Source organism: Harpia harpyja, chromosome 5, assembly GCF_026419915.1.
Source record: "Harpia harpyja isolate bHarHar1 chromosome 5, bHarHar1 primary haplotype, whole genome shotgun sequence".
NCBI classification, from domain to species: domain Eukaryota; kingdom Metazoa; phylum Chordata; class Aves; order Accipitriformes; family Accipitridae; genus Harpia; species Harpia harpyja.
In genome coordinates this window covers 22340895-22365785 of record NC_068944.1, presented here as the reverse complement: position 1 = coordinate 22365785, position 24891 = coordinate 22340895, and the positions used below count along the sequence as shown (strand labels likewise).

General features: G+C 43.1%; 1 protein-coding gene across 30 annotated transcripts in view; it reads right to left on the bottom strand.

The window, feature by feature from the left end:
• Nucleotides 1–24891, bottom strand: part of EPB41L3 (erythrocyte membrane protein band 4.1 like 3) — a 150220-nt gene that overhangs the window by 47642 nt on the left and 77687 nt on the right. For 28 of the 30 annotated variants that reach the window (XM_052787329.1, XM_052787332.1, XM_052787325.1 and 25 more), the window contains exons 2-3: nt 23156–23361; nt 17700–17897 (exon numbers count right to left, since the gene is read on the bottom strand). In XM_052787329.1, the coding sequence (XP_052643289.1) occupies nt 17700–17897; nt 23156–23350 (393 nt within the window). In that variant the 5' untranslated portion in view covers nt 23351–23361. The remainder of the gene's footprint in view (nt 1–17699; nt 17898–23155; nt 23362–24891) is intronic. The other 2 variants (XM_052787334.1, XM_052787336.1) reach the window with 1 other exon arrangement.

The window sequence follows — 24891 nt, the reverse complement described above, 5'->3', positions numbered from 1 at the left end:
AGGAAAATTACATGGGAAATGAGCAACAAACAATTTAATGGAAAGACGTGACCACAACTTCCTTGTCTGCACATGCTAGGAAGTCTCCAGAAACCCTCTTTGCTATTTAGTGAGATATAGGGAAGAGATCAGGAAGATTTCAAATGTTATGTGCTGGACGGCACTTCCCAAACCAGAAACTAGTTGTGCCAGAGGAAAGTTTATCAGGATCCAGAACTGCCACCTCCAAGAGACAAATTTTGCTTCTGTGCAAGAGTGTAGGCTTGGCTGTCCCACGCCGGGAGGCACCATCTCTCAGAAATGTTTCCTTCAAGCTGCTGTGGCTCCAAGTTTGGCAGTCCTGCCCTGCCCCTGAAATGCGACCATTTGCAACCTTCCTGCGGGGCATTTTGGCACCCACCTTGGTGATGCAGGCTGAGCCTCTCTTCTGATGCACCCTCACCCTGAACCACACACCTTCACTTGCTGGGTCACCTCCAACCTACCAGACCAGCCATCTTTCCTAGCTTTATTCCAGCAGAGAGGTGTCTGGGCTGAGGACCTGTCACCACTCCAGCTTCTTCCAGACCAAATCCAACCTTTGCCTGACAGATTTCTCCCTGGAGGGGCAATGCCGCACCAGGACTGGTATCTCAGCAAGGCCGAGGAGCCTCTGTTCTCAGAGGGTTTCAAGACATTAGCCAGGCAATGCCACAGCTGGCCTGACCCAGCACTGGCCATTGTCCTGCTCAAATCAGGGGCCTCGCCAGTCCTTCCAACCAGCACAGCTGTCATACTGGGCTCCCCCTGCACCTCCTCAGGTGCTAAGGGGTTAATCGTCATGTACCTGATTAAAGTGTAGAGTGTTAGCCTACTCTCATACTCTATTTTTACTCATGAGCAGATTACCTTCCTCTCACTGATAGGGAACTAGGATGAGGAGCTGAAGAGCAGAAAACAGCCCTCTCAGCTAGAAATGAAAGCTATTGCAGTCTCCAAAGTGTCGCATTTTGGAGCGGTTCTATTTTTGCATCTGATGCTGCAGTCTCATGTGGATGCAAAACACTGAGCAAGGGCTGTCTGCAGCATGCAGGTATGCCCCCCCTGTTTGAAAGCAATTACAAGAAATCACAGTCAGATCAAATTTTACAGGCAAGGGAAAAGCCAAAGAGGGAAAGAGTCCCACAGCCAAACAGCTGTAACGGGATTCCTTTTTGCCAGCAATGACCATCATCTCCACTGCGCAGTAACTGCAAGGTCAGGGCACCCCAATGAATTGAAACTTCACCTCCCTTTCTGTTCAGTCAAGGAGCACAGCAAGACGAACAAGTATCACAGCTGTGGACCTGGATTTTAAATGGAAAGAGTCTGCACATATCTTTCTGCACGAATACATATGCAAACACAACACTGCCACTTTCCTCGGAAAAGCTGTCAAGCTGCCAGCGAGCAACGCCACACTAGCACTAGGCTGGCGTTAAAACTCTCTACAATTACTGTAATAACTCTAGTTGGGCATGACCGCTGGAAGAAGGACAAACAGATTAGTAACATGAAATCCCGGTAGGAATAATTGGACTTTAACTGATGTTGAGGTTATCTGGTTCACATCCCTAATTAGCATTTGCACTTTCCAATGGATCTTAACAATGGCACTGTATAAATGTGTGGGCTGGCTCTAGCCTTGCGTGCTGTAACATATTTTGGCACGCAGCTGTACTAACCTCTTCCTTTTCCCCCGTTCTTTCTGGCGGGGAAGTATTAGCTAATTTTTTCATTTGCCAGGTGCATGATGAAAAAGATTCCAATTGTGTCCAGACCACTGATTTTATCTCACTTTACTGTTTCAATTTAAATTGCATTTTGCAAGTTACTTTGGTCAACACTTCGGTTTCTGCACTGCATGGACCACATGGTGGTCTCCTCCATGCAAAGGCAAGGGACACACCCATAAAAGTTAAAATGTATATGGCAACAAAGAATTAGCATACACAAAGGGAAGTTTCTCCCTCACCACCTTGCAGCTTCTGCAATTATTCTTGCAACACTAACAAGTGTAAATGATTAACTGGTTGTCAGGAATACTTTGTACTTGCCACAGTGAGCACTCTCTTCCCACAAATTCCCCCAGCTGAGTCTCTGAATTCCAGCCTCCTGACAACACACTTTCTCATTCTTTCCTCATGCATTACCCAACTTACACAAAAATTGGCCCAATCCTGGAAAAAAAACATTACTTGAGCAAATAGTTATTACTTGCAAGCTGAAGTGATCAAGTGTATGCAAGCTTCCAAGATCACTTTTGTATTGAGAACCTCATTTTGGGGGGGGGGGGGGGGATCTGAATGTCACATATATGTCATAATTTAATATGCATAGGCAAATATGCACATAATTTAATGCACATAATATGTGCATACACAAACATATACAAATTTATAAGTAATGTTCAGTGTGGTTCCAAATGCAGAGGAGCTGGTGACCACATCACAGCACCTCTTCATCTATGGAGAGTCAATCAGAGGTCCTAAACTCACGCAGTCATTCTGGTAAGGAACGCATTTTTATCTATGAATGAAATAAAAATCTACATACTATGACATTTCCTGTGTTTTTCTGAAAGAATTTGAGCTGGTCAAGATACGAAGGGCTGAACTTAGAAATTCTGGAAGTTTATCATTGCATTTCAGGCCAGAAAATTTCCAGATAGGGAGAATCCGTTTTCTGAACAATTCTTGATTAGAACATGAAAAAAAAATAGCATAAAGTTTATTTATCCCAAGGAAGATAAATGGAAGAAGTCATTCCAAAGAAGTTTAACTTCATTTCACTTCTACACATTTGTTATTTGCGTTTTCAAAGGATTTGCTCTTGTGCTGTTTACACTTCTCCACAGTTTTTCTGCATGGGGAAAAGAAGATGAAGGAGAAAGGTGACAGAAGAGAAAAGAAACCCTGAATTTCTTCAAATCTACCGTTTCACAACTGAAGTCCCCAGCAGGAAGCTAAGTAGGGAGCATCCAGGAAGAAGAATAGGATGAAGAATCTTTCCTGGAGTGTTAATTGGCAGAAAATCAGCAAGTATAACTTGCAGGATGAGAGCTTTTAAAAGCCTAACATGACTCAACCACCGGAATTTAGGCCCCTACATCCCCTGCTGTGCTTGCTGAAAATGGCACTGGCACTTCCAGAAACATCAACGTTTAGTTCATCTGGAAGTTCGGTGTGTTGAGAGTGGTGTTCTAGGCATTATACAAAACATTTTAAAGAAAGTCGCTTCTGCTACGCAACAAAAACTTTGCTGAAGTTACCAGTACAACATTGTACACCAAAGACAGCAGTAAGATATACAGAGTGATAAAGCTAACAACAAATAACCCACTCCCCTCTCCCACACAGACAAACATAGAAAAGTTTAAAGATAAAAGAAATTAACTAATCTGGTCTTTTTAATCCAACTATTTTATGTTTCTTAGGGAAAAATCTTGGGTTTGGCATATGCAGAGTATTACAAATGAACATCTATGAGGATGCACGTATCCCTTGGATGGACATAATACTCTCATCCAGTTTGTAATCAGTTCACCAGCATGTGTAGGAGATACTGAACAAGACCTTTCTGCCAGCTTTTCAGGTGGCAAGAAAACCCTACAGGCAATGAAAAGAAAAGGTTCAAAGTGAGACAAGGGGAGTCAAAAGAATCTCAGTAGACATAATAAGGGGGGATGAAGGATGATGTTTAGCGCTTACATTGTTGAAATTAGCTGAGGCAAAGACAGTCTTTGATAAGAAGAGCTAGTCCCAAGGACCAGACAATGAGGTAAAGACAGCTCCTGATAAGAAGCAGGAGCAGGCCCCAAGAGCCAGCTAAGACTAGTCTTGCGGCTTGGGTGAATACCAAGAAACCACTGAGCCTGTGCAAGAAAAAAGGTTACTAGTGGTGACGAAGAGGAGTCATCTATCTTCATCTCTGTGACCACCAGACGACCACCATAAAGAGGCACTGCGCAAGCGCAGTTGAGAGGAGACTATGGGAATGACCTCTCGGAGCTAATTTTAATAGGAAGTGGGATAGGTCATGCATATGTATAGGCGTATTGTGAATATGTAACACTTGACTGTATAAACTTGAGACAAACTGCCGAGTCGGGTGCGCACGACTTTGGTGGGACTAGCCCCCCGTGCTGCCCAGCGCTGAATGAACATACCTACTTTACAATCTCACTGACTGTGGAGTCTGTTTTCCGCACGTCAGTTTGGCGAGCCAGGCAGGAGACTCTCTGCTCAGCTGCGGGACCGACTGCGGAGCGGATGCCCCTAGGCGCGCCCCAAGCACTTTCCTCCGAGGAGCCTCCGCTGCCAGCCGCTCACCGCGGGAGCAGACAACAACCTCCTGAAGCCGCGGACTAAACGGTATGTTTACAAAGGTAGCCTGTAAAAGTACAGGCCGGGGCAGCTGGTAAATCGCGCAGAGACGTCTGGCGAGCAGCGTAGTCCCCGTATGGGAGGAGGGTACCCTGTATGGTAAGGGCGGATTTGCTGACCGAGAGAGCGGCCGCTAGCGATCTTGGGGGTAGATCGAGCAAATCCGGGGTGACTGCTGTATCCCGGTATCGGGAGCCAGGACGGACCTGTCGATGACTGGTATATAAGAGGCAGGAGAAGGGTAGGCGCACCCCCTCCCAATTGCGCTTGGTTTATGGGGTAAGAGGACCCCCTCGCAATTGCGCTTGGTTTATTTTTGCAGCTGCTGGAAGGTTGTCAACTGGAGCAATGATTGTATGATGTGAATGTTTGGAAATTTATGTTAAAGATTTTGTGTGGGTGTGTGGAAATGATATGTTGAAATTTATAGGTGTATGTATGTTTGTTAATGTGTGAATGTCTTTCTTTACGTATTAATAGGGGTGATTCCCTGCTTTGTATGTGGGCTTGTAACTGGACTATATAGTAATTAGCATCCGGCTTGGGTTTTGATGAAGTGTAAATCTTGTGGGAGAAGGTGGTACTGTACATCTAGCAGATGGAAACCAGACTGCCTTGAGTGTTTTCCCCAAATTCCACACTTTTATGATTGGGAAAGAGTTCACTAAGAATCCGTAATAGTGAGGTTGGTGTGTAAAGGAAAATTTAATTCCAGAAATTTGGGACGTGTGGGAGGGAAACTGGGGGAAGACTATAAAGAAGTGTAAGGAACGATTTGCATAGAAGCTTATTAAAAGGAGAAGCCAAAATCAAACTTAAGAATCAAGGAAGAGTATTAAAATGGGAAACAATCAAGGAGGAGTATTGAGGAAGAGTCCTCTGGGTTGTGTAATTGCCCACTGGAAAGATATTGTTGGGACCGGAGGTACGGAAAGTAAAAAGAACCTTATTAAATATTGCAGTCAGTGGTGGCCATTGTATAAGTTAGAAGGTGATGCTAAGTGGCCACTTAATGGGTCAATAGATTATAATACTTTATTACAACTAATGCTGTTTTTAAGGAGAGAAGGAATATGCGATGAGGTTTCATATGCAGACATGTTTTTCACCCTCCAAAATCATCCGGAGTGGCAAAGGGACTGTGGAATGGTACCCCCACAGGACCCCATGGTGCTTGCACTTGAGCGAGAGAACAACAAGAAGCTTAGAGGTAAACTGAGGCGGTGTTGTTCGGCATGTAGTATTGGACAAAGATGTACAAAGACAAATAAAATCCATCAAGCACCAGAACAAGATCTAACTGATTTGTTTAAGCCTCCCCCTCGACCACAGGAACAGGATGCAGACTCGGATAGAACTCCGACCCCCTGAACAGCCCTGTATCTTCCCGTACTAGGAAGAAAACTACCTCAACAGCTTTACAAGCACCTCTCCGAGAGGTGGTGGGGCCGGATGGTGGGACGATGTTAATCGAAGTACCCTTTTCTACTGCTGACCTAGGGGAATGGAAAAAGGTTGCAAAAGATTATAGGAGAGATCCGATAGGTGTAACTAAGCATTTCCAATTTATTGTAAAACAGCATAACCCTGATTGGAAGGATATACAGATATTATTGGAATATATGACTGAGACAGAGAAACAGCTGATTTTAAAAACAGCAGGGAACCTTGCTGAAGATCATTATAAGATTACAGGAGAGGACATTAAGGAATATTTCCCTCTCCAAGACCCAAAGTGGGATGTTAATAGATCTGCACATATGGAAAGATTGCAGGGGTATCAGGAGTGGATTACAAAAGGAATAGAGAGAGCAATCCCCAAAAACTATAAATTGGTCAGCTTTATATGCAGTTAAACAGAGTCCTTCCGAGTCTCCATCTGAATTCCTGGATCGATTGAGGGATGTAATGCGCCGCAGCACACCGCTGGATCCTGGGTCAGAGGCAGGAATACAACAATTAGTCTCCCTGGTTTTGGGGCAATCTACAAGGGATATAAGGTGCAAACTTCAGAAATTACGGCCTACAGAGAGTAGGAATTTAGAAATATTGTTAGATGAATCATGGAGAGTATTTAGTAACAGAGAGGAAGGATATAGGCAGGGGCAAAGGAAATTAATGGCTGTTATCCAGGAAGAAAGAGGAAGAGGGCCTAGACGAGACTTGCCCCGACTGGGCAAGGATCAATGCGCTTTGTGTAAGAAATTTGGTCATTGGAAAAAGGAATGCCCAAGGAACAAGGAGGATCAGAGGGCTCAAACAGGAAGAACGGTAGCCCATGTGAAGGGAGACTGATGGGAACCTGGGGAATCTACCCTAGCAGATCCACTGGTTATAATTAAGCTAGGGAAAACACAACAAGAGGTAGAATTTTTGGTAGATACAGGAGCAACATACTCGGTTCTGAATCAAGCTTTGATGCCCCTGGGAGATGATTATGTCATGGTGAAAGGAGCGACTGGCCAAAGTGAAAAGGCATATTTTTGTAAACCTTTAGAATATAAATTAGGAAAACAGTGGGGCATTCATAAATTTTTATATATGCCCAACTCCCCAAAGGCACTTTTGGGAAGGGACTTGTTGGAACAATTGGGAGCAAAAATTGTATTCAAAAAGGGAGAAATTACTCTGGAGGTAAAAGATCAGCAATATATTCAAATATTGAGCCTAACTTTAACCAGTCTCCCCCTAGAAGGAAGCATTAACGAGGACATCTTAAACCAAGTGTACCCGGGGGCATGGGCTACCGATGCACCTGGAAGAGCGAAAAGTGCTCCACCTGTTGAAGTTAGGATCAAGGAAGGCCAAAAGCCAGTAAGAATTAAACAATATCCCCTAAAGAAGGAAGACAGAGAAGGAATCCGGCCGGTGATAGAAAAATTTTTGCAGCTGGGATTATTAAAAGAGTGTGAGTCTGAATTCAATACCCCTATATTACCTGTTCGGAAGCCCGATGGGTCATATCGGGTGGTCCAAGACTTATGGGCAGTGAATAAGATAACTGAAGATCTTTACCCGTAGTGGCGAACCCATATACCCTGTTGACCGTATTAACACCTGAATTGACTTGGTTTACTGTTTTAGATTTGAAGGATGCTTTCTTTTGCCTCCCTCTCCATGAAGCCAGCCAAAAATTATTTGCATTTGAATGGGAAAACCCCAAGAGTGGTCGAAAGACCCAGCTCACTTGGACGGTGTTGCCACAAGGATTTAAGAATAGTCCTACCATTTTTGGCAATCAGCTTGCAAAAGACTTAGAATCCTGGGAAGCCCCATCTGAGGAGGGGAAGCTGTTGCAGTATGTGGATGATATCCTGATCGCCACCAAAACAGAGGAAGATTGTATGACATGGACAGTGAGTCTGTTGAATTTCCTGGGACTCCAGGGGTACCGGGTATCCAAGAAAAAGGCACAGGTAATGCAACGCAAAGTGAATTATTTGGGCTATGAAATTAGTGTGGGACAAAGAACTTCGGGACAGGCCCGTAAGGAGGCAAATATGCCAAACTCGGAGACCTCAGACAGTAAAAGAGTTACGGACCCTTCTGGGAATGACAGGGTGGTGCCGATTGTGGATCTATAATTATGGATTGCTTGTTAAACCACTGTATGCGTTGACAGCCACTGAGCAGAAACACCTTGAGTGGAACAAGGAGACCAAACGAGCCTTTCAGCTACTGAAAGAGGCTTTGATGTCGGCCCCGGCCTTAGAACTCCTGGATGTGAGCCGTTTCTTCTTTACTCCCACGAGAAGCAGGGCATTGCCCTGGGAATATTAGCACAAAACCTGGGTCCATATCGACAGGCAGTTGCCTACCTTTCTAAGCAGTTAGACACGACTGATGCCTGCGGGCAGTTGCGGCTGTGATATTGAATATACAGGAAGCCCGAAAGTTTACTCTGGGCCAGAAAATGACTGTTTTGGTGTCTCACACAGTATCAGCAGTACTGGAAGCGAAAGGTGGACATTGGCTTTCTCCGCAAAGATTCCTGAGATATCAAGCTATATTGGTAGAGCAGGATGATGTGGAGATTGTAGTCACTAACATTGTCAACCCAGCTTCTTTTCTCAGCGGGAACACAGGAGAACCGGTACATCACACATTCATTTTTTGGTTCTCAAGAGGAAGTACCATTTAATCTTTTACATACTTCAATGGTAAACTGCATTTAGAAATGTCCCAGGTCACAATTCCAAACACAATCTACTGAAAAAACAATTTAGTCAAATGTGGGGAGAACTAAGAACTAGGCAATTTCAGAAAGCTGTGTTAAAACAACTTCTTTTTTCAATGTAAGTATATTTCATATAAGGAAATGCTTTTCCTGAAAGCTGCACACCAATACAACCTTTCCAAGTGTTCTATTTCTTTATTAACTTTTTTATGTGTGAACCTGCATATACATCCCAGTACATGACTAATATATTCTAATAGTTTGAAATAAAAACTGCAATAGTGTTTTGCCTATCTCTGCTTTTTAATTTAGAACTCTATCCCAAACTGCTCTGCACATAGAAATGAACACCACGTAAGAAAACTTCTAGTAGCCTAGAAGGTATTTTGACATACAGTGATGACTGATAATTTTTTTTTTCTCCCATCATGGTAGTAATACAATTTATCAGCTTATTGATAATATTTATTGTAATATAGCACACTGAAATATATTACCATTCCTGAAAATAACCTTTTCTGACACCTATCTCCTAACTATTTAATACAAGCATTTAGATAAGTATGTAACACTGTCTATGCTACAGTTACATACCTGCAGCAAGTGTCAATGACATTGTATAACACGACATAGTTTTTTTCAGGGGCAACCTTCTTTAATGCCTTTTGAGCTTGCAATCCTAAAAAGCCAGCACTAATCTAAAAAAACCCAGAGGACTGCTAAATCCCAGTAAGAAGATTGGTGACCTATTCCCGATTCTGGCATCAAACCAAATTAGGGTTTTTGCCTTCTACATCAGCAGCAGAGATGACACCAGCACTTGCATCATGTGAGCTCTAAGCGTACCGACGTGTGTGCTACACAGTATGCATGCTTAGGAAAAAAGCAGGCACTTTGTTCATGGCAATGCAAAGCAGCAAAAGGGGGCACCTGAGAAATAATAAATACTCTGGAGCATGTCTTTATACGTGGAAGCGTAACAGCCACGGCTGCATGTGCACAAAGGCTACGGAAATACCTGTCAAACGTGATGATTAGCAAATGCTTTGGCATCCCAAGTGCATCAACAGGATTCATACTGTAAAAACTGAGATCTGGTAACAGCTCACAAGCAATACCCTCTGATAAAGGAAAAAAATAGTGGATACTATTTCTCAAACAGCAGTCCAATTCTCAGCACACTGATTAGTCTCACACATTTGCTAAATCCTAACCTAAAATAATAAACCTTATTCCACAATTTTGGAGGCTTTTCAACAGAGAAAGTAGCCCCCTTGCTCAGCTTTCTTGAGAACACAGATTGTTTGGGCTTGGATTTTAACTAGACGTACAGTTGATCCATTGGCTTAATGCCTCCTGATTGCCCTACCACCTCCTGCAAGAGTTACTCTGCAGTAACTCAAGTGGGTTTCTTGGGATTCAATACAGCAGTTGAAGCTTTCCAGTGGGGCTTATAAATATTTTCCTTATTCTACCTATACTTGGATGAGCTCAGCAAACACTCATCTCTCCTGTGTAACTGCTAACTATGCATAAGCCTCGCATCGACACAGAAAGGGGGAACCAACTGCTACCTGTAACATAAATAGTTACTGGCATATATCAGCAAAAATCAACCATAAACATTTTGTTTATTTTCAGTTGAAAAAGCTCTACTGTCAACATAGTCCGATTTACAGAGTAATCTTGCCATATGAGTTTAAAAGCCACAGAGCTCTCCCTGACCTACATTGCCAGGCTGGAGTGAAAAAAATAAATAAATTGCACAGAAACCATAGCACAGAAAGACAAGCCCGGAGAAAACAAACATGGAGGGCTTGACGCAGTCTCACCCTGGTGAGGCCATCAGCAAGGACAGTGACAAGGACAGGACCCCTGGAGCCAAAAGACCTCTATCTGTCTGGGGTAAAAGGAAAGTAAAAGATCATCCTCTCCCAGGCGCTTGCAAACTGGTTAAGCAGCAATGAGCCTTGCAGTACCTGGGTTTGAGCGTGCGTGACCAAACAATTTTTTAAAACTTCACCAGATGGAGAACAAGCTCCTGTTGCCTGGCTTGTGTCCCACTGGTGCACAAAAGGGGAGGGAACCAGAGGCAACATTTCACTAGGAAGTTTTCAGCTAATCATTTGTTCCCTAGAAAATGCAATTTCAGGGCAGCTGAAAGTATTTGTCAATGTAGGTTGACCCCTCTCAATCGTTTTCACCATTATGAAAAATGGCTGGCACCTCCAAAGTATCAAAATTAAGATTTTTGTCTGCTAAACCCATCATTTCACTGCACAAATCACTTTCAGAAACTATTAACAAAAGGCAAGAGATAAGAGAACTAAATGCAGAAAATGTATGTGGAGAGGACACGTACAAATATTTTTTTTTTTGTTATTTTAAACTTTTTGCATTCATTTTGATTGTGAACATTTCCTCTCCCGTGCCAAAAGGTGGAATTTAAAGCCCAATGTGCTGTTTACTCCATACAACATCTGAAGGAGTGACTTGGTTTTAATTCTTGGTTCTTCTTCAGTCTCTGTAAAATACTTGCATATTAACTGGAGGAAATACAAGAGACCCCAGCTGTCTAATCGCTTAGGTGTGTCTTCCTACCAAGGTTATAAGAGACCTTTTCCCTGAATACCGTGCAGCCCAGACATTCCCAGCTGCGAGAAGCTGCAGGAAAGCTGGGGGAGGTGAGCCTCTCCTGGCAAGGAGGAAATGCTCCAGCTCCACAAGTGCCACACCAGCATCCTCTCTCCGCCTTGTGGCATTTCCAAAAGGCTTGGCTCAATCTGAAGTGACTTTTTTAAATTTAGATTTCTTTAGCTTCAGTGAAATCATCATCATCATCATCACTAAAAGGGAGCCCAAACATTTTTATTTTTCTTTCAATTACCAAACTGAAGCAAAAAAACCTCTTTCTGCTCAGCCTCACAGTTGATTACTATGAGCTGGACAACATTGGTATCGATTTCCAGACCATTATGCTTTTTGAATTGACAAGTATTTTAACTCATAAAAAGCTGCCTACAGTATTTGGAAAAAGCAAGCCAGAAGAGTTTTGTATTAACTCTATTCAGCTGGAACATATTCAGGCAATACTCAGACTCCTACTGACATGTGTCAGGTAACATAGACCTTAACTGAATCCCCTGGCTACTCTACGTCAGCCCTAATTAGCGGGTCTGGGGACAGAAAACATTCTGTGTAACAACGACGATGCATCTCAACCCAGTCACATTTACTGAAACACATCCCGAGGAAGGAACAAAAACCTAAAACAAAGCTCTTCATATTAAATTAACTGAAATGTAAGCAACGAGTAGGTCAAAAGGAAAAGACTTGCTAAAAAAACTCCCTCTTGCATTCAGTAATCAGTTTCACATGTAAAGCCATTTGCAAGAGACTGTGTGGAATCCATTAAACAATTAAAATGTGCAGGGGGTAACTGAAACTGTATCCTTCAGAAACCAGAGTGCATCTTATTACAGAGGTTTCCTTCTTGACCTTAAAGCCTACCTCAAAATGGATGAGAAATTCAATGTTATTAAACTCCCCGTGCAAAAGCAGTGTGCAGGTCCACACTGAGATGCCTCCAGGGCAAGGGTTGGCTCGGATGCCGCATGGGGACGGGGACAAGGGGGCCATGCGGTCCCCCACTGCCATACAGAAGCACAGAAGGGTTTTTCCTCCAGAGGTAGTCTTGCAAGCCAGGAAAAGAACCGCATGCAGCACTGAAGTCAGCCACCGCTGTCTTTCATTTCTGGCAGTGGTGGCAGAGCAGAAATAAGTCTGCTTGTTCTCTATTCTTCAAAGCCTGTCCTAAGACCACCTTTAATGACTTATTTTTTAAAGAAGCATCCATGTACTCTCACTTTTTAACAGGAAAAATAAAAATTCATATGAAATGCAATACTCCATCCTATTTGAGAATCCATTTATTTCATGCCCATTTTGCCTCCAAAAAGGGGTTTCAGCACATACTTGTGTAGGGCAGAAAGGGATCTGTTCACTCCAGTCTGCCTCTGTCGATGTTATAAACATTGGTTTTACATATCTGGAACTAAAACTTCTCACCATTTCAACTCAAGTATGCTATTCTGAAGTCACCTGAGGACGCAGGGAAACCCATTAAGGAAATGGGCTCTCCATCAGGGAGGAAGTCACCAGAGGCTCATCACAAAGGCGTAGCAGCGGCTACAGCATGGGACACCCAACTACTGCCCAGGTCCCAGCGGCAGCATGACTGAGAAAAAATGGAGGGGAAAAAAGTCCCAAATCAGTGTATTTTTACCAGTCCCCTCCTACCTGAGCTGACCACCACCCACCAAGAAGAGGGGATACCGGTAATGCTTTCCAAGACGTCAGCTTTGCATGTGCTCTGCAGCCTATCTGAATCCTACGGCAACTCACTCTGTTTGATGTAGGCCTGCAGAGATGCCACCGACAGGCTGCTATGGAAACATTTGTTTTCATTTACTGGTGTCCAGCACAATAAGAAAGTCAGAGCCATGGAGGAACCAAGAGAGAGTATAAATTACCAATGGGCTCAGACAGCTAAGCCTTTGAAAAATGAAATGTTATAGTTTTCTGATCTCACTTTGCAATTAATAGCAAGTATATGTTTAGAGCAGAAACGATGAAGGCAAATTCTAACCTGTTTTAGAAAGACACTTCAAATTAGGCTGCATGTAAGGGAGAAGATGACAGTTGGTTCCACCTGCATCTTTTAATTAAAATGCAGTAGTCTTGATAACAGAAAATTGAGATGGGGCAGAGAGGGAAGAGGAAGGAAATAAATCCTAGAAATAGCATAAATGTACTACAGCACTTGAAAACCCCTACTTAAAGTGGGAAGAACCCAGAAATAAGTTACTTCTGCTTGTTTTCTTGTATCTTAGGAAAAACCTGAACTAGTGTGTTCACTGTCTTTTTTAAGGTTATCTGAAATCAATTTGCAGTCTTGGATCTTGCTTTATCTTTGGTTCTCCAAACCAACAAATGCAAAGTGTAGGTCAGAGCTCACTTAACAGAGAAGTCTTCAGCACCCTCTCTGCAGTACAGTTTTGGCCCCAACTGTGGGCTTGGCTGCTTTTGACAAAGAGTATTTCTGATGCCAGTGCTGGCTGGGAGAGTGCAATGAAGAGCACAAGGAGAACCACTTCCAGCAGGGATGGACATCTAGGTGGAAATCACTGCTCAGTATCCCTCTGAGCAGGCTGTGTTGACTCCTGTGACTGAGCACCCATTAGAAACCTCCAGCTTCTTCATGACATGGGAGAACCACATAGCCACCCTGAGGCTGTTTTTCTTTGACAAAGTACCAGGGACAATGTCAGTGTTCAGCAAATACTTCTGCTCCAAAAGCCAACAGCTGTCCCTGGACAGACAAAGCACCATTAGGTGGCCATCCCACCTCTGAAAGGGAACACCCTTCTTAAATAAGCCTGCCGCTACCATCTGTAGGCTCCCAGATGAGAGAGGCAGTGGGGGTACAGGTGGTAATGCTTCTGGTTTATGGTTTTGGAGGAGGATGAATGAACAGGTTGGGTTACCTACTTAACCTGGTTTTGGCTTGTGATGTCTTACTGCATGAAAGACTTTCTGGGTCAGGATGGATACAGCACACAGGCAGTAACACCGTGGGGCCTCAGGAGAAAGCTTTTACCTGGCATCTGCTTAAGCTTCTTTCACCAAATGGATACCACATTAGATGAACCACTGTTAACCTTAGCTTTGAGGTTACCTTCACCACATTTTCCCGTGTAGATATATCTCACACAACATGAAAAACTCCTGGTGTCGCAAATGCAAAGTACTGAACGTGAGAGAGACTGAAAGATACAGAAGCAGGCAGTGAAGACGCTCAGCATTAAATATGGAATAAGAAAGAGGGGCTTTTGAAACAAAGGACACCAAGGGGATAATGGATTAAGCAAACCTGCCTCAGCAGCATCTCAATCTGTGACTACATGCAATTTCGGCTGTCAGGTCATTAACTGGATGAACACATAATTGATAAGCTGTAGGTTGTGCTCTACTTGAGAGCAATAAGCTCCTTTAAATTATATTAATATTTAACGTATATAAAAGCATTTGTCATTTGCAAAGCACTCTATAGAGTAACTGATGGATTCTATAACGATCCCCAACTCCCAGACTAGGGAATGCAATTCTAGAGGGATAAATATCTGGCCCATGTCCAAAACATTCACTGACAGAGCTATTATTCTAGCTCAGAATTAGGTTTCTAAGTTTATGGTCCTTCTAGATCACACTGCTTTGTAGCCTTCAGTGGGTAGAAGCACGACACACAGACAGAGCTGGAAGACAGGAGCTAACAACATAGGATGACATTTCTGACACATCCACCGTCACATCCCTACCCTGAGCTACCATCCACACTGAAAGATGCATTCAAGTGGGTTAAACACAAGGAATGAAAATATTAAATATTTGATAGCCATGTGTTGTCCTCCTCTCTCCCCCTTCTCTTCAGGAATTAATCTTGGGGAATTTACTGACCTCCATAATTTGTTAGGTCTTTCAGTATACTTTATTTATATCTATATAGATATAGATATATTCCCCCCCCCGCCCCAGTTTAAAGGGATATAGTAAGTTCACTTGAGGATGATCCTTAAAATGTGATAGCATTTTTCTGAAACGCGACAGATTATTTCTTATGCTGCAGCACTGAGCTTCTGTGAAACAGCCACAGAACTTTGTTGTTATGCAAAATTACCATAGCAGAACTTCACCTTCAGCCTCCTACATGGTTTCCTGAGATGTCTCCTAAGACAGACCCTCAGTCTCCCTGCCCTACTAACTCCCTTTGTATATACTTTTTCTCCCTGGGAGAAAAAGCACAGTGAAAGTCACATAATTTCTCTTGACTGGACACAGCATCCTTTTGCTGTAGCTGAACTTCACGCACTTGGAAAGTGGACTCCCCTGGGGATCTACCAAGTGTTCCCATGGGCCAGAGTGGGCTGTGCCAGAGAAGTACCTGCAGTTGCATCCTCAATACACACAGTATGCTGACAATACGACCTAGGAAGGATGCAAAGTCTGGATCGTCCATTTAAGGTATGTAAATGCATGCATCACCCCAGCTGCACTTGTTCCCTGAAATATTTGTGCCTCCCAACTAACTTCTGTTTCAATGCACCCTATGGTCTGCTCATTGTCATAGCTTTGTCATTTGAGGATTCATCCTTTTAGGAGCTCTATTCTCATCAATATTACATTCTGCCTAGGAAGTCTAACCATCTTAGAAGTAGATAAAGTGATTATTGATGACAGTCAAGACAACTTCAAAATATTTCAGCAGTGTAAGTAGAAAAAATGCATACAAAATTTATATTGGACATTTTTCAAGAGCTATTCAGAACTTGCAAAGCAGAGAAATCTGATGAGCAATAAAACATGATGGCCTTTATATGCTAGCAATTTGACACTTCAACAGAGTCAAAGTTTAGTGAAAAAGTGAAACTTCCTAAAAGTATTATTCACAGCATTTTTTTGCATAAGTGGAATTCTAACATAACAAGTCACCCCTTCTGCTCCATCTTATATTCTCATAAAGTTCAGCCTGCTAGACAAGATTTCCATAGAAAACCTATTTGGTAAAATTTGCTTGACTGAATTGCAAAAAGTGACTCACATTTTACAGCCAAGTGGCAAAAGCTGAAATGAGCTTGACTCTTTCCATCAAAGCCAGTATTAGTCATTCTTCCAGCTTAATGGTTTGCACGCTATTCTTGACAGACAAAACTGGGGCCGCAGGTCAAGAAATGACAATTTAATAGTCACAAAGTATGTGGCCAGATAGCTATTGCTAGTCTGAAGGAAACAACACAGGCTTGGCTAGCGAAACTAAAAGATACTTGACAGCATAACTGCTAAGTTGCTGTAAGAGTAATAAAATCACAGCTCCTGTGTTAGCATAGAAGAATTTGGCCCAAACTGTAAAGCCGTGGTTAAATAAACATCATAAAGGTCCTCCCCACCTGCCACTCTCCGGAGGGCTTAAAACAAGAGTGGCTGGAGGATGCAAGGGCCGAGTGCAATCTGACCGTGAAGACAACAGGATTTGGCTCCCAGTCAGATACTGCTTTCCTCCGCCCTCTCTCCTTCTTCATGTTCTTGCGGGTTCCTCTTTCAAGCCTGCAGACTATCCCACCTCTACCTTTATACTCTTCTGTCCTCCCCAGGTGGCTTTTCTTCGCCACCGCATCCTGTGGTTGCCTGAGGGAGGACTGGCTTTGCCAAGCCCTCCAACACACATACTTTCCCTCCTGGCCGCTGCTTGCGGCCTCCTGACCTAAAGCAGGCTCAGGACAGGCTGGTCCACTGCCCAAAGACCACCTCGGTGACATGGCTGGAAAGGCTGAATTGAGAAATGGGTCCACTCTGAGATGCTGAATTCGCTCATGCCCTGCTTCTCCACGGCCTTCCAGAGTTGAAGGCAAGGCAACCTCTTAGCATGGCTCTGCCCACAGGCACAGACCGGTTCCTAAGTGACAGTGCAGCAAAGACCGTCCCTCCTAAAAGTAGGCTCCTGGCAGGGAAGGCAAGTTTCCTTACAGAAAACTACCAGCAACTTTCTGCCAGTAACATGCCGACCCAGTTATGATTCACAGACATCATGGAGAAGCTCACAAAACTCCCCACAATCACTGCTATTTGCTCCTGACATTTCCCCTGCCTCCTCTGGGTGTCTCTCATGGCCCCGCTAATCTCACGAGGGTCAGAATTACTGTTTGGACAGTGACTCAATACAAGTCTTGACTCAGCAGAGTACCAAGGAAAAGAGAAGCCCTATAGGATCAAATCCTTCTTTGTTTATGGGCCTTGCTGCCCATAATTTATTTTCTGCATTCTGTTGTGGCATGTGCTGACATAAAATTAATCCAAAGTCTCTGGCTGTTCCAGGGACTGCTCACAATCCTCATCCAGCTCAAATCTGTGCAACACCTTTAACCTCCAGAGAAAACAAGGGAAGCATCTCTGTGCTTGGCATTGGTGAAATATCAGGCCATTCATTCTTTTGCTTAAATTACGAATTTAATTTCAACCATTTTCCTCCAGACAGGATGCAAAAAACAAGACAAAAAGCAATTTACCTCTACTTCACAGGCATATTCCGATCCATCCAGGAGTGTCACTTTGCACTGCATATTTTTCGGTTTCTTGACGATCTTTAGAGGAGACTTGGAAAGTTTGCTAGATGATGATTTTTGAGAGAGCTTGTCGTCCTCTAGCTGCTGGTATTCCAGCTGTTTTGCACTCGCAGCAGCAAACTCCTGTTCTTTGTCTGTGGGCTATAAAGAGAAAGAAAGATACTTTTTGAAGGGAGATGAACCAATCACGCCATGTAAAACCCTATGCACCCTGCACCCAAGCATTTAACTGACCCTAGTGTCAGGCTTGTATGAGAAAGCCCCTGATGCAGGACAGAGTCTTCCTTACCTGTTGAAAAGATTTCCTGTATTGCCCATATTCCTCCCAGCCCTCTCTTCTCACTTCAAAAGGTACAGAGTACCTGTGGAGGAGGGGCATGCATGAACATACTTTAGGCTTCTACTTTTTCCATAGGTACAAAATCCCTCTTGGACTTCTTACACCTGTTTTTTTGGTCTGTTGGAAATGCTGAGTAATTGGTAAACGTTGTGATGAACAGATATTCCTACAGTTTGTTGATATTACTTTTAAGCCCTGTACCTATTAAATCATATGATGCTTCCGTGGTGTCACATGGAACAGGAAAAGACCATCAGGTTTGCACTAATTTCACTGTCAGTGAGAAAACAGTCCCCTGAATAAGGGCACAGATCCACCATGACAGTGTGAATTTGCAGGGGGATGCCGACATGCCTGGGAGAGTGAAAGGCTCCCCAAGTGCCTGAGCAAAGGGTTAAACAAACAGGATGGAACTGAGGGGCCAAACAACTTTTATGTGCAGCTGGCTGGCTAATGGATGGTAAGTACAGTTTGAGAGGCTGAATTTTGCTCTCTGCAGATGCCAAATAAGTCCCTCAAGCTGGCAAGAAACAGGTGCTATTTGAAAGACAAATATACTGCAGGGAAAAGGGGCAAGAAGAAACAACTTCGGTTACTTTTGCATGGGTTTATCCGAGGGCCAGACCATTTGAAGAGTTACTGTGATGCAGCCCAGCCCCTGGTCCTCTCCATGGCACTAGATGAAAGCAGAACAGCTCTACAGCATTTCACACTTCCTAGCAACAGCACTGTGCCACAGTCATTACCCTTCTCATCAGTTATGCCCCTGATAGTGTCCAAACAAAACCTCAACAGGACTGCAGTAATTCCTAAGCTAAATTTTAAGTAAAATAAGATAAAAATAACACCTTTCTGTTATCTCACTACAAGGAAAAAAAAAACCAAACCTGTTTTGGCTCTGAACAATTTCAGTGTAATAACCAAAAAGCATTGCTGGAAATATATTTTAAATTAATCCTCCAAGTCTGTTTCCATTCATTGTATATAATAAACCTTCACGAGAATGGAGCAAATCCATCCAAAGGCTTTAATCTGCTTTGAGACTAGAACAACCTTGTGTCCTATAACCAGCAACAACAACGTACCACTAAATCACAGGGAACTTTCCCCAAAAGACTCCATACAAACAAGCCATAAGCTTGCCCTCTGCCTTTGGGCGAATGGGGGAAAAAAGGAATTTGGAATCATCTCTGCTACCAACAGCGCCAGCTCCTACCAAAGCCCCAGCAACCTGCGAAGAGGCAACTGCAAAGAGGTGAAGCAAGACCCACGCTCCTCCTTTCCCTGAGAGAGAGGACACAGCAAAGGTCTCCTGGGCTTCCCTGGGTAGGGAGACTAGAAGAAAGTGGGGCTAGCAAGACAAAAAAGCAACACAAAAGCTGCTTTCAAAATCCACCTCATCCCCTGAGTCGTGGATGTTCTTCCCCAGGAGCAGCCCAGCGCCAGCCGGCTCTTCCCCCATCTAGCTCCAGCACTGGAGGACTTTCTCCTTCTGGCATTTGGACACCAGCTCTATGTCTGGATCTCAAGGTCCTCACATACCTTGAAGGCTGGCAGGAGATGAAGGCACAGCATATGTCAGTGGATTGGCCGTTCGCTGAGCACTTAACGCTCACCGTAGCTGTGACGAAGGGGGAGAGTCACCCCCAGGCTCACAGCAAGGCTTGAGGCCAGCTACCCCTCTACCACAACTGCGGCCAGCTGGCAAGTGGTTCAACCTACTGCACCGAGAGAAAAACAAGACTGAAGATGTCTCCTTCTAGGGCTTCTGTGAAGTGCTGCACTGCTGCTGATGGGCAGAGGGACTATTTGGTGATTTCCATGTGTTTTGTTAAAGAAATCTGCCCGGGAAAGTGCACATGCACATGTGTAGGTGGCAGAAGTGGAAGAAATAAACTCTCATTGCCAGTGGCTCATTAGATTTCCCATGTGAAAGTTAACACGCTGCCCCAAGAAAAAGCGACCAACAAAAAAAACCCCAGAGGCATGGAATTAATCTTTTTAAAGAAAACAGGAAAGCTGCTTGAGAGAAAAGCCCACAACAAGGGCACCCAGCAGCCATTTAAATTTTAGAAGGATCTTCAGCCTACAAAAACATTCTATGAATCCTTACAGATTGGTGATTATTTTCCTTCACACAAAGACACCTGGTAACTCAAGACTACAGCAGAAATGTGCTTATTTATATTTTTTTTTTAAATGGTATTGAGGTTATTTTGTTAAGGTTCCTGTCTACATTAAGATCAGGGGAATGTGTCTAGGTTAAAATAATACAAAAGATTTTCTCTCGTTTGTCTAGAGAACAAAACATGCCAAGAACTATTAGAGAAGATCCGTCAAACTATGCTGACATGTTCAGGCATTGAGGTACTTTCAGACTGTATTAAGTCTCTTTTTCCTAAAGAAACATGACATCCTGGTATCTAGGGGAAAAGAAAAAAAAAAAAAAGGCCAGTGAAAAACCCATGTACTCAGTGAATTATTTTGAACTCTGCAAGCATAGTTGCATTTTCTCCTAAATTCTTCCCCAAGATACCTCTGTGCTGTATTTCTGCAGTATTTTCGGTGTCACGGACTCAATTCTAGTGCACCACAAGTTGTTTCAGGGTTTGTGGTTTTTGAACATAAGCTGCCTCATCTCTATCTATATTACTGTACCTTACTATGACACAGTATGTTCAAGCCCTTCTGAAGGTAGACCCCCCTCTTGAAGCAAGCCTTTGGAGTCACAGGATTCAGCAGTAACGACCTTTGACACTTCACAGCTTCTCACTGGAGTATGAAGCAATATTACCACGCTTGCACAACATATGAACCCCATCTACTTATGATAGTTGCTCAGAAATATCAGTGCCCAACCTGGGTGATGCCTTCTTGCTCATTTTCAATGAGACAGGAAGGCAGGAAGATAGTAAGATTGCATTATCATACCTGATAGAAAGGACTAATTTCTGTAGTAACTGTTAATCTCAACATGAAAAAGCCTTTTTGTCTTCATTAAAATGTTCTTTTTTGTATGTATAGAATGACAACAAAAAGTCACCGTCATGGATTGGTAACTTAAATCTTTCTTCCCAAGGTTCTCTCATACGAGCAATAGCAAAAACCATCAACTTCCTCACTGCGATTACAGATGGCAAGAGAGAGAATGATACTCATTACTCCTTCAGTTTTGGGCTTTTTTAACGACGCCATTGCCATTAGCTCTGTCTCTTAGTGCTGTGTTTAAGTGGTTCTTTCCTGTGATACAGACACTTAAGCCACTACAAAATATACTGGGCAGATCACTGCAGCTGGATTCAGCAACCAGCTTACAACAGGGACTTTTGGATTCAATCTGGTAATCTCAATGGGAAGGTCTTGCACATCCCTTTGCTAACCCAGTTCTTCTATCAAGGCTTCTACCTGTGAGATACCGGCTCACAGGTGATCTTCTTTGGGAAAGGAAGGAATCACAGACCACACAACAGCATCTCAGGTCTCCAAACTCATGCCTCTGTAAACACAGATGGACAGGTTTGGTGCCTAAGGGTTTTGGGGTTTTTTGTGGTTATTCTGGGGTTTGTTTTCATTTGGTTTTTTTAACATTAAAAGAAACTTGGGGCAGAAAGATTACTGAAGAAGTCTGGAAGAACAAAATTAGTAATACCTATGCCTAGGCCTGATAGAATTACACTTTAATGACCAGTTTGTGCAGTACCTTTCTCTTTTGGACAAGCAGCCCTGCCTCTTCTCCCCAAACTAATTACATGCAATTTCCTATCTATTTCGGAGACCAAAATTGTCCCAATATCAGTGGATGTGCAAGCAAGAGCAGAGAGGTCTCTGGTGGGCATGGAGTGAGGCTGATCAAGGGTTATCAATGGTAAAAATAGTCAGCAAAGAAAAAAAAAATAAGCAGTTCTTCCAATGGTTGATGTTCAGGAGCGATAAACACCAGAAATCCTGCCCTGCCATGTCTACCTCTTGAGGCATTAGAAGTCAGACGTAAGACACCTCTTTTAATTTGGTCCTAGAAATATTTGTTGTCCCAAGCATTTAGGTAATGCTCCCCTAAATGAGGGAGATACAAAAATACTTTGTATCTGAAATCGCTTACACCCTCATTTTATCCCCACCAACAGCAAGTTTGGGCTGTAGCTCTCTGGACAAAAGCTTAAAACCCAAGACCACAACTAGCCCCAAACAGCTTCTACAGAAGCACTCGCGGTGACTTTAAGTAATGCCTTACATCTGCTTGCTTCACCAGCACTGACTCCCAACTAGGTAAAATAACAGGACCCCACTTCACACAATCTGAATTTTTTAAAGGGTGGAGGAGAGGAGGATTTAGACTGACTTATTCCACTCTTCAAAGGTGAATGTGATCAGATGGGGGTCATAACCTTATGGAGCTAAGGGATGTGATTTGCAGGTACCTCATTAATTGTGTGTCACTTAACCATGAAGAACAATGTCTGTTAATCCTATTGACTGGAAATTATTAACGGGAAAAAGAAAGCAGCTTCCACAAATTTAATAAGTGCAACAACGAACCAAATGGAAAAGCATGTGATAGCTCTTCTGAAACCTATTACATGAATAGTTAAAGTAATTATAATGCAGTCATTTCAGAACTACGAGAAGTTTAAGGGACCACAGATTCTTCATGGCTCACACATCAGACAGGCAAGCAGGAAATCAGTTTTTGGCAGGTGTCAAAGAAGAAATGAACTCTAAAAACATTTTCAGCTTCTTAAAATTTGGCACTGTGTGCTATTTAATGCAAATGCAATACTGAAGATGTTTCCTGCTTAGTTAATAAGACTGCCCTTATATTGAAGCACTGGAGGCAGAAAGACCTGACATTAATTTCAAAACATTCTGCTTGAAAACTATTATTTTTTTAAATGCAGAAGACCAACCAGTCAAGATCTACAGCATCACACCAAACAGCCTTCCATGCATATCGGAATATGTATTTCTGCTCCTAACACACCAGGCTCATTATTTCCCAAGAGCAATAAGTGGGCACGTAACTAGTTGCGTGCAGCGAGCATGCGTGCATGGGCTCCCTTACCTCCTCCTTTTTCACCGGTGTGCTGTGGGCTGCCACAGCCGAGAACTGCTCAAGCGCGTTTTGATGCTCTTCGCTCAGCTGCTGCTGCTGCTGGTCCTGTGGCTGGGTCTGCGCCACCCCTTGCTGTGCAGGGCCCTCCTGCTGATCCTGCTCTTTATCCTTGGACTCAGAGTCCGACCCCGATTCTGTAGTCATGGTTGGTTATTCTGTAAAACAAGGCATGCAGACGTACTGAGTATGATCTTGTAGCCGTGAATTTGGAGAAACATGAGGCGCAAGGTTTTAGTCTTAATATGATCAGCCTTTAAAACTAAAGTGGCTATTACACTGGCCCAACGAGGGTCCCTAGGAAAGCTTCCCTGGTGCAAAAGAGCAGGTCTAAATGCATCCATACTCTAAGGAAGAGCATGTTGCCATAAAATCTTATTCTACGTTATAATATACAGACATTATAGAACTTATGTTCAAGTTAAATTCAGACATACAGTTCTACATAGTTCATAATTCACAAAAGGAGAGCAACACTTTGAGAAAAGCTTGTGTGATTGAGGGCCCTATATCCAACACAATTCACTGCAGTTTGGGTTTCTAAACCATGTGGAAACTTTTGAAAACATTACATCTTTTGTTCTTTACACTGAAATCCATGGGGCTTGAACTCCTCAACACCTGCACTCCCTTCTGCAAATGGACTCAAGTAGTTTTGATGCTGCCAGGCAACATATACACTAGAAACATCTGAACTGGGCCCACCAGTATCAGTGGTAGTGTACAACTGTCCTTAAGCCCATTTTTGTCCTTCCTGCTTGAATTCAACCCACACTTCTGCTATTTCTTTCTAAGTGCTAGAGCATCCAAAAGAAAAGATGAATACTTCCATTAAGTCATTCTAAAGTGTTAGATTTAAAACAAAGTGAATATGACTTTCCTTGAATGTGAAAAGTCTATGTTTTAACTTAACTTTGTCCAGTACTAAATCAAAATGAAAATATTAGCAATATTCATTCAAAATCTTAACTATTTCAATTAAATAATTTTGTTACAAGTATGTGGTTGGCATCCAATTCTCAAAGTACATACAAGTAAAACCCAGCTTTAAAAAAATACTGTGATTTTGTATCAAAACAAGGATTTTTGCTAGGACTTAAGAAAAAAAGGAGAGTTTATCATCTCTGGAGGAAAGGGTGGGCAACTTGGGAGGAGTACAGGGATCTTGTTAGATCATACAGGGAGAAAATTAGAAAGGCGAAAGCTCAGCTAGAACTAAATCTGGCCACTATCGTAAGGGACAACAAAAAATGTTTTTACAAATATGTTAACAGTAAAAAGAATCCCAAGGAGAATATCTATCCTTTAATGGATACAGAAGGGAACGTAGCAACCAGTGATGAGGAAAAGGCCGGAGTACTTAATGCCTTCTTTGCCTCAGTCTTTAATAGTGAGTCCAGCCATCCTCAGGGTACTCCACCCCATGAGCTGAAAGGTAAGGATGAAGAGCATAACATACCCCCCTTAATCCAGGAGGAATTAGTTAGGGACCTGCTACGCCATCTGGACACTCACAAATCTATGGGACCTGATGGGATCCATCCAAGAGTACTGAGGGAACTGGCAGAGGTCCTTGCCAAGCCACTCTCTATCATCTATCAGCGTTCCTGGTCAACAGGGGAGGTCCCAGAGGACTGGAGGCTTGCCAATGTGACTCCCATTTATAAGAAGGGTCGGAGGGAGGATCT